Genomic DNA, 10,947 nt, shown 5'->3' on the forward strand with positions numbered 1-10,947 from the left:
ACAAACTCCTGCTGTTTTGCTGGTCTCTCAAAAGCAGCAGAAACACAAAGTAAGACAAAATTCGGTACGGCCTCAATTAAGGTTATAAAAATATAATAAAGTTTGGAAAATATTTCAAGCATAATCAAATGATTAAAAACATGATGGAAAAAAATGTATTTGAAACAAATTATTCTCTCACTAGAATCTATGTAGGCCTACAAGTATCATTTTTATGATATTTTTAAAGATATTTTAAGGATATTTCTATGTAAGATGCACTTAATATATCACAATCACAATATAACAATGTTAACAATATTGAATAACTTTTTAATTTCGAAATTTGCAATTGTATGTCAATAGTTTATTACTTCCTAAATATAACTTCTTTAATACATGAATTACATATTTTTCCTTGCAATAATTTCTTCCCATATACATATGAAGATTGGTATAGCTGACAAATTTTATGATGTTGTTTTCAGCATTAAGATTTTAGGCTACAATTTATATAAATTAGTGCTCGTCAAATCGCTTAATGACATCTACCATAAAAAGTTTATGTTTACTATGTGTGTGTTTATATATATGCATACTGTACATATATGGGTGTGTGTATACACACATAAATTCTATAAACAAAAACTTTTTATGTTAGATTTGTCAGCAATACCTAAATGTACATGGCTAATGTGTGTTTTAGATGCTGTAGCTGCAAATTCTAAATGCTCTTCAGTTCACTAGTGTAAAAAAAAGCATTTGTCAAAGTACAAATATTCCATCTAGTAAATTGCATGTATAATTATTAGAACTATTATACTCGAAAACAGCAGCCTTACAACATGAAGATGCGCGTGCCAGAGTCACACAGGAGCATTTGGATTGCAAATCTGGCAGCAGCAGTGGCAGGTCATGGCACGTTACACCATTTCAGCAGCAGCCCTGGGCTGTTTAGGCAAATGAGAGTGTGTGGCTGGCAGAGGCAGGGCATTTACCCTCTCTCCCCCTCTCTTTACTGCTTCTTATTCAAATTTGGGTCAGGGGTGAGGATTTCTCACGTCACACAAGCTTGCAGGCAAGATGGCGCTCGGAAAGCTGTGAGATGTGAAAACAGAATGACTGTTTGAAGAGCTTCTGTCGATGCTTTAAGGTACAGATACTTTATTATTACATACGCGTTTGTTTTGTGTTGTGAGGGGGGCATGACTGCGGTTTAACGGGGGTTTGAGAGGGGTTTCTTATTTTTTTAAAGAAACACTGATTCCTCTAACATACTGCTCTTGTCGCGTGCCCACTGGGCTTTTAATGCACACACCGCGCGAGCGCAGCCTGGCAGGGGCAGATATGTGTGTTTTATCCAAAAGCCCTATACCTGTTCCAGCATTGCTCATGCTATTACCAAATGCAATCTTTGAGACATGATTTAGGTGTTTAGTGCATCTTTATACTTTAATACAAATGATCCGTCGGTTACCTTAATGGCAAAACCCGATCAGTGGCCCTTTATGTGGACAGCATTCCTGTTTCACCCCTCCCTCAGTCACTGTTTTACCCTTTAACATGTATAATGCTCATATGGGGTATTTGTGATATATATATATTTTTTGCATTATTAATGCATGCATTAAACTATCGCTTTTTACATTTATAATGCTCTTGTGTAATATGTGTTTGTTGTTAATGCATGCATTTAGATGAAGACTTCGGGTTACTCATGTTTGTTTATTTAAATTCATAATTGCAAATCGTAATTTATGAGTGTAAAAAAGGGAAACCTAATTTATTGTGCTATCTGTCGAGTCTTGGCTGCTGTGTTTGTGTGCTTGTACATTCGTATCATCATGAATGTGTGTAATAATGATAATGAAGCAACGCTGGTGAAGTGATTGAGTTTGTTTCTTGTGCAAAAATGAGACATATAAGCCGTACAGACATTAAGATGGATAACTTTTTACCCAGCATTTTATGTTACAGTTCATATGTAAATTCTAAGTGTTGTGACAGGTCACCATTGCCAGGCACTGTAGTTTTGCTTTATTACTGCATGCAATAAGATATTCCAGTGAAGATTTTAGGTTCTTATTTTTTCTTGTAATGCATGTGTATGTGGATTTATATGGAAATATATGTTAGGTGCTTTGTTGCATTATGAAGTGCATCTGATATTCTAAAGTGCTTGTGTGGTTCTTGGCTCTTATTGTTATTTCAATGATGCATGAATTTTATATTAAATTATTTTACTTCTATATCTTAAGGAGTGCTTGAAGGACCCTTTTAATCTCATCCATTTTAATGGGCTGGGGGAAGGGGCTTGTTTTACAGTGGTTGGTGGATTTAGAGCAGTGCCACAGCACTAAAGTAACTCCCTTTCTGTGTGACAGTTTGCTTGAATGAGACATACAAGAATTTTTAACTGATGATATTGTGATTTTTGTACAAAACGTGCACATGAAACAGCCTGTTATGCCTCCTGTCCATGCTGTTGTGATGGATGTTTTCAAGGTAAGCAAACCTGCAGATGCATGCTTTGCTTTCCTTTGGGAATGAGGCTCTGATGTTTAGGTCCATGGTCCAGTGAGCCTTATCTTCAAATTGTAGAGGTTGCGTCCAGACGCTTCTCTGCGAGCTCAAACTGGCCCTGTCTGTCATAATTGTTTTGTTGTCCTCTACAAAGGTCAGAGAAAACGAGAATAAAAGATGTGTTTAACAGATGTAGTGGCATTCATGTTAACATCTAATCAATACTCTTACGAAAGGCAGCCCTCGGTTTCTGCTTTGAATAATGCAGATGATCAGATCTATTGAGTGGATGGGGCGGGAACGGCACTTGAAGACAGTTTGTTTAGAAGATCGTTAGTAATTGTGGTGTGGGTTTGCATTTTGATTGAATTCTTATTTGTTTGTTTGTGTATTTGTTTGTCTTTCAAAGGAGAACAATCTTTTCCTCCGGTTCTTAATGAAATATACAATGTTTCTGACAGCTTTATCTGTTCATCTAGTCATGCCACCTGTACTAGCCTTGTCTGGTTGGGTAATAATGATGAAGTATGTTTGACTTATTCTTTAAATTCCCCTCATGGTAAATGGGGGGAAATGGCTGTAAACATTGTTTTTTGGTTGATTGAAATGATTCAACTAGAGTCATTTCATCAGAATATAGGTTAGCCTCTACTTAATTGTTTAGTTTGAACCTTTTAGGCCAGTTTAGATGTTCATGCGTACGTATCAATGCATGCATGGTGTGCATGTCGTGTTAAGGCATCACCCCATCTCTGAAATCTCACCTAACATGCTTGGCATGTTTATTGCTTAGATCCTTTTAACCTGGAACCTTTTAACCACTTCTTGAGGATATCAGCAGACATGATTGTGTAGATGTTGACGAATATGAATGTGATTTATCTATTGAGGGTTATTCCAGGGTTGCCCAATCTGGTTGAGTGGTTGGTTTTGCCCCAGATTCCCTAATTCTTGGTTTCCATCACAGATAAATAGCCTCTCTGTTATATTGAACATGTCATGTGTTGTAATCTTCGGTGAGTAAAATTGCAAAATGCACAGAAGTTTTGTGTAGAGTACCTTTGAAACAGGTTTGTGAGAATGTGGTTGTTTGCTGTCCTCTGACAATTTTCGTCGGTTGAGTCCAGTTTCTCAGGTATTCTACAAATTTTAGCCCAGCAGTGTACCCAGATGCATTTTCGCATGCCTAGAAATGCAATTTCGTTCAGCAGTTTCTCAAACATTATTCAAAATGATCAATGATGTAATCACAGTGCAAGTGGTCTTTTTGTAAGAACTGTTTAAATGCACATTCTGGTCTTATCGTGCATGATTCATTGCAGCACGTTATTCCAAATAAAAATCCTAATTGTATGCCCCACTTCTCAAGCAGCTTTCCTTCTCAAGCAATTTTGTTTAATATCCATTATGACATGTCAGTTTACAGACTTAAAAATAGTTGACAGGCAGCAGCTAGTTGTTTTGTCATCATCATTAGGAAGGTTTTATGCATGTTTTTGGTTGGAAATCGTTTTTTTTGTAGCCCAAATAGCGCGTAACATTGAATAAAATGCACACAGACAGTGGATGAAGGCCTTGAATTCTTCAGATAAGTGATATTGTGTTATCTCTTAGTTGAGGTCATTCATCAGATTATTTGGATCAGGTTTGCTTGGCTTCCAGGTTGGCCCGGGTCTCTCGAGGCTGGTGGTTGGTTACAGTAAGCACTTAGATCTTAATGTCTGTAGGCATCTATGAAAGTGTCTCTTATCAAGTTAACCCACCTGATGTTATTAACCAAACTTCATCAATATTCTTGGAGATCCTAATGTTTAGAGATTTTAGTTACCTTGAATCCTCACTGAAGCTTTCTGGCACTTTAAAAATGTATTATGTTTATGGTTGTTTCTTGTTCTTAAAAATTTGCTGTAGGGTAGATATTATATGTGACGGATGCATCTCATGAATAATGTTTTGTATCACCAATGCCCCTTTTCATAAGAGCAAAAGTGCTCTCTGTGTTTTTATGGCATCAAGACAATAAAATCGGCGCCCCAGGGGTCCGTGCCACAGGATAAGCTTGTTTATGAGGTTAAGCGCAGTCCTTGCCAGACTTGTTTACCCGTGTTGTTACTGGCCTCTTTTGCACTTTGACTTTTTTCAGGCAGCAATCTCGCTGATTAGAGTAGTTGTTTCATCTCTGGGACAGGACTGCTGGTCTTTGAGGAGAGGTCGGAATGTCGGCAAAGCAATTGAAAGACCAGCAGCATCTTATCAAGAATTGTGTGCAACTTCTAGATAAATGGGTTTCTCAAAAGTCTTTTGTTTTTTGGGCAGTGGGTTTTGGGTGCTATCTAAGTTTTCCCCTAACTGTTGTGGTTTATTGTTATCTAGGCAGTTCTTTAATTGTACCACTGTACTTGAGGCCTATAAATAACCTGGGAGTATTGATATCAGGCAAATAGGGTTTAGTTTTATGTCTGGGCATACTGGTTTTTATGTGACAAGTAACTGGAGATATGAGAGAAGCCATTTAGGGTTCAGACTTTGTTCAGATTGTAAACATGAAATAGTATTAAAATACTCAGCCTGTTTTCCCTTTATAATGAAGTATGAAATGGAGTTTTTTTTTATTCATAAGCTGTTGCTTTACATTTTTGCCCTTTTAATGTACTACATTGGTGGGAATTAAATATCTAGTGAAGTTCACTTCATATTTATTTTTTTCAAATTCCTGAGTAATCATTAGTTAGCTTTAAACAGTCGTGAACTCTGCTGACTGAAATTCTGCTGACTGGTTTCCTGTCTCCATTATTGGTTTTGACTTGGTTGTACATAATAAATAGTTAATCTATGTAAGACTGACTTCACTGGAGCAACTGATAAATATTCAGCATGGTTTGTAAACACGTTTCTGAAGTAGTTATTTTTAGGCTTTCATTTAAATCTGTATCATTATGGATTTTATTGACTCAAATATGCAAGGGAAACTTTTACAATAATCCAGTAAAAAAAAAAAAAGTTCCTCAGGGGCGGGTAGCCTGGCTAATTTTTGTCGTCAATTGTCCTGAAAGAAGGCATTGAATAATCACAGTGTTGTGAAATGTGAAAATGTGTTTGGGCTTTGTGCAAAGATAATTGACACGCCAGTCTCGGTTGGTCTGAGTGCCAGAAACCTTCTTTGCCGCATTACAAAGATTCTGCTGCAAGCTGAGGCCTGTTCGTCCTGTGGAAAGGGTGCTGGTTTACCTGTTTCCCACCACACCCTTGGTGATATCCCAGCTCAGGTTTCAAGCTGTCTGTCACACAGGCCCGTCGTTGACGTCCACTAGCCTTTTTCACCCAACCCCCATATCACAACAAAGGGAATGACCCTGGAGGCTGGCATTAATGACTGCTGGCAGGGACGTTAAGCCATAGTGGACGCCCTCAGAAGAAAAGAAATTCACTGTTACTGTTCAAGCCTTTTATTCATTCTCTGCTTTTAGCTGAAAGTTGAGAAATTGTCCACACTTGAAGAATAAGATGCCAGCTTATGGATACTATCATACTATATAGACTATGCTTTCTCCACAAGCATGCTCTGACAGCAGATACCATAGTTGCTATGGTCTGGATTTGTGCTTAAAAGTTTGAATTTAGAGCATATCATTTCTAGACTTTATTTAAGACCCTGTTCTGTTTGATTGTATTCTGATGATGTGGATTGGTCATAAGAGTTTTGTGGCTTCACTTAATCTTTATACTAGTGTTCTGAAACATTGACAATTTATTTTTAGCAGCTATACACACTTAATCTATACAATTATCCTTTGTTTGTAAAGTTAACCAAAAATATTTGTCACTAATGTTGCACTGCACAGGATTTTGTCCAATCAGATCCTCCTGCGACTGACCAGAAAGCTGTGATGTAACTATTGACTGTTTAAAAATAAGGGACGGGTGCTTCAGTATACCACACCCAATTGCAAATATGTCAACATGGGTCAGAAACAAGTTTTTGCTACAAGTGTTTGCTGTAAAACATGAATGTTTTCTTCCCCCTTGACAATAACTAACTTTTTTTTTCTGTTTTAGGTTTCATAGGTGAAGAAAAAGTTGGAGGAAATGGAATTGCCAAATCATGCCAAACAATTGCTGCTGCAGCTAAACCAACAAAGAGCCAAAGGTTATCTCTGTGATGTGATTATAGTAGTAGAAAATGCCCTTTTTCGGGCACACAAGAACATTCTGGCAGCCAGCAGTATCTATTTCAAATCCCTTATCCTTCATGACAACTTGATTAACCTCGATACAGACATGGTCAACCCGTCGGTTTTCCGGCAGGTTCTAGACTTCATTTACACTGGCAAGCTTTTGTCATCTGATCAGTTCAGTGACCAAAATTTCAATGCCCTTCTAACGGCAGCAAGCTACCTCCAACTTCATGACTTAGCTGCTCTCTGCAGGAAGAAGCTCAAGCGTAATGGGAGATCCCTTCTTAATAAACCCACCACGCCTACCAATGGAAGAACTTCTAGGAACCAAAGGCTATCCTCTACACCTGTAATTCCAAACCAAATGTCAGGGTTAAAAGACAGTGAGAAGACAAAGAGGCATGAGGAGCTACTCAAAGATGACTTGTCTGAGGACGAGATGTTTGCAAGAAATGCCCACGGTGCCACCTCTGTGAATTCGCTCAGTCCCTCAACGAGTAAGAACGGAAGCAACGGCAGTTGTGGCATGCAGGAACTTGGCCTAGACCTTTCCAAGAAAAGCCCCTCAGGGAGCACAGCCACTGAAGAAGTCAGTCCCAGCAGCATCCCACAAGAATCACCTCAGTCTGCCTCAGAATCCACAGCCAACAGTGCCTCATTTGATGAGAACACCAACACGCCAAACCTCACCGCTGGAGAGCCCATGGAGCTGGGTGGAGGAGAATGTGAAGAAAGCCAACCACCTCCAGAAGTTGACCTGCATAAAAGCTCCCGGCAGGTTACCCGGCAGAGGCGGCAACCCAAAAGTGAAGGCAAAAAGGTTGAAGATACAAAACTTAAAACTTTACCCAACGGAGTCACCAAAAGATTGAAAGTGTCTGGGGAGAGGCTCCCTGGTGGAGGTAATGGCAACTCCAAAGCATCCTACCAGTGTAAAGAGGAAGATTTAGAGAATGGACAGGAGCAAAGTGAAGAGAGCGGACAGAGCGAGAGCGAAGGTGGCCGGAATAGCGCCAATTACGTCTACCGCCAGGAAGGCTTTGAGCCTGCACTCGGTGACAACCTTTACGTTTGCATTCCCTGTGGTAAAGGCTTCCCGAGCTCTGAGGAGCTGAACGCCCATGTGGAGACCCACACAGAGGAAGAGTTGTACATTAAAGAGGAGGATGATGATTCCTATCCAAAGGAAGATGAAGTAGAAGCAGAAGACTTGTCTTCGCAAATAACCCATATCCACGGCACAGAGTCACGTCGCTTTAGCTGCTCGGTCTGCAACAAGAGCTACAAAGATCCAGCCACTCTTCGTCAACATGAAAAGACCCACTGGCTCACCCGTCCCTTCCCCTGCAACATCTGCGGCAAGATGTTCACCCAACGTGGCACCATGACGCGCCACATGCGTAGCCACCTGGGGCTGAAGCCCTTTGCCTGTGAGGAGTGCGGCATGCGCTTTACCCGCCAGTACCGGCTCACGGAGCACATGCGGGTTCACTCAGGTGAGAAGCCGTACGAATGTCAGCTATGTGGGGGGAAATTTACTCAGCAGCGTAACCTCATTAGCCACCTACGAATGCATACCTCTCCGTCATAAGCCAAAGACACCTTGAACAGAAGACCCTCAGCAAAAAGAGTCAATGCACACCTCTTCCTTTTGAAGTACACTGCAAGGAGCCGAAAACCCAAAGCAGGATTCTCTTCTGCTGTAAATTACAGGAGGAGCCTTTCAAACAATGAGCCCCAACAATGGAAAGAATAAACCAACCGGTATGAGTTTATGGGCTTATGATTTTTTTTTTCTTTTTGAATATTGCTGTGAATGTAAAAATTGGGTACTAATGTTGCTGTATGATTTCTTGGGATATTGTGACCACTCTCAACCACTGCTTTTGCTTTTACGATATATCTGGAGTCCATGTTGGCTGCCTGATTGTTTTTCTTGGTATCCCAGAAATATTCCTTCTTTCCAGTCTTGGTCCTTGTTAAAGTATCACTCTCGAGAGTTCTGGTGGTATAGTCCATGTAAAACTCTCAGCAAGGTTTGGGCTTGTAATGACCAGGTTATTCTATATAGAAAGGTTAAATTCTTTGAAGTGTCTCCTAAGGGTCTCAAAGATAGTGTTGTCAGACATGCAAGATGGCTTGTCTGTCATCATTTATGTGGTGTTTCATAAAAGCTTTGTGCATCGAACCAAACATATCCCAGTATACCTACTCTGCACATCACATCCATTGGCTTTATTCTAGGTGTAGCTGGAATACAGGGTCGTTGATAAGTTTTGTACTGTGGTTGATTCAGTTATCAGATTTAGCATGGAAATACCATAATGTACCCTGCTCATACATCTGGATGCAAGCCAATGGCAAAGTGGTGACGAGAGGCCATGGGTGTCCTTTGTTGTTTACTCGTATTAGCATATAGGGGTTTACTCTCAAAGAAAAGCCAAACTTAAAGGTACTTGTTTTTAGTTTTCTTTAGATAACTTATTGATATGCCTCTGTGATTGTTTTAACTGGAAATTCTTTCCTTTATTTCTTTTGGGATCAGAGAGGGTTGGGTTGGTTTGGGTGATGGGTTGGGCAGGGTTCATTTTAGTGATGTTGAACTTCATAAATTCTGTCGGTACTGTTGTTTTTCACTTCTTTTTTTTAAATTACATTTTTTCCCTTCACTGAACAAGGCGAGTCCGTATGGACTTGTCTCATTGCTACCTCTTAATTAAGAACAATACATTCATTGGAACTATGGAGGTCTCTGAATATAGATGTATAAAGTTCACTGAGGCTTTCAAAGTAGTTGTCACCTGCCCATCAACAAAGGTTTTTCTTTTTTTAAAGCATTAATGTAGAGAATAGCTTCTTTGGGCGCATGTATTTAAGGTATTGAGAGTTTTATGTCAGAGAAATCCAAAGATAAATTTAATATTGGGGAGAATGGCTTACCAACAAATGTTTCCTGTAGAATATCCCTACCAAAGGTTTTAGATTGCATTGCAGGAGGTAAGGATGTACTTTTGTCTTTTAGTTCTTCATGAAGAGCAATGTAGTGGGATGTTAGTTTGTACTTGACATTTTACTAAAAACCAATGAACTTCTGTCTTCTGGTGGATGGTGGGCCGCTGGCTTTCCGTTTTTTTAAGTTTACAGTTAGTTTCTCAAGAGTGTCTTTTGGTTTCTTACTTTGTCTGCAGAGAGACTTTGAAGAACTTCAAAAGGACTAATTTGTTTTAGTTCAGAGCAAGAAAAAAAAAACGTGCGAGAGCATTACGAGTGTTGTAGGTTTTTGTTACATGTCGACCATACTTGGAAAGCTTACTGAGTGAGGAGGAATTGATGCACTGGATTGCTTATTAGTCATCAGCCCCAAATAAAACCTTGTTCTAAAACGATGCTAAGTTATGTGGCGTCGCGTAAAAACCATTATCATTTATTCATTCGAGGTATAGGTATTATGTAAAGTGTGCATGTTAAAAATAATTTATGGTTATTCAAAATGCTGGTAACTGTCGAGTGAATGTTACATGGTCAGTGTTGGGTAAACGCTGATGGATGTATAGTCCAGTGCTGAATTCTTCGCTGCCATCTTCATTTCTTAACTCTGTTACAGATAAAAAAATTTGCCAATCCCAGTGTATCACATTCCATGAATAATTCTTAGCCATCTTAATGTAAAAGTCTTAATGGCATTCCTTTTTTTTTGGTTCTTTCTCCAAAAGCTTGTTTGTGCTTGCTAACGATGAACTGTGGGGTGCCGCTATAGTCGTGTTAACGGAGCAATGTTTACAGCCATCTTTTTCCTGGAATCCTTTTGGTCTTTAATTGAGCTTATTCAAGTTTAATTTTCAAGTGTCTCCATTAGTTATTCAAATTCAATACATTGGAGACATTTATAATTTCTCTAAACACTCAATATTCATGTCTTTGCAGCATTAACACCAAAGCTAACCCCAATAGCCTGTTATAACTTTTAACTGAATGCAAGACCTTCAACAAAAAGTCTCATTTTCAAGGTTGTGCATATCTTGGATGTTGAAATTTGTTTTGTTACAGTATAAGTGCGCTCTGGTGTTGATACACATCTCAACTCAGGGAGACTTTTTAAATATTTTTGATGTTTCTGATGTCAGTTGTACTGATCAGGATTCCAGGAAAAAGTTCCCACTGATATCTTACTAATTTACAAGCTCTTCATTTGATTACCATCAAAGAACCGATGTCTTGGGTGATGCTGGGCTCTGTTGTCGATCCCAGCGTTTGAGACTATAGCTGAGAG

General features: G+C 39.3%; 1 protein-coding gene across 1 annotated transcript; it reads left to right on the top strand.

Annotated features, from left to right (window-relative positions):
- Window positions 1–884: 884 nt before the first annotated feature.
- Window positions 885–10,572, top strand: hic2 (hypermethylated in cancer 2). Its single transcript, XM_056240683.1, has 2 exons — window positions 885–1,132; window positions 6,559–10,572. Exon 2 carries the CDS (start codon window positions 6,589–6,591, stop codon window positions 8,266–8,268), a length of 1,680 nt encoding a protein of 559 aa, XP_056096658.1. The 5' UTR covers window positions 885–1,132; window positions 6,559–6,588; the 3' UTR covers window positions 8,269–10,572.
- The last annotated feature ends 375 nt before the right edge of the window (window positions 10,573–10,947 follow it).

Source organism: Rhinichthys klamathensis, unplaced genomic scaffold (genome assembly GCF_029890125.1).
Source record: "Rhinichthys klamathensis goyatoka isolate OS25496 unplaced genomic scaffold, OSU_Roscu_1.1 h1tg000606l_1, whole genome shotgun sequence".
NCBI lineage: Eukaryota > Metazoa > Chordata > Actinopteri > Cypriniformes > Leuciscidae > Rhinichthys > Rhinichthys klamathensis.

Coding starts and splice junctions, on each gene's coding strand:
- hic2 (XM_056240683.1), top strand. CDS start 6,589: ATGGAATTGCCAAATCATGCCAAACAATTGCTGCTGCAGCTAAACCAA.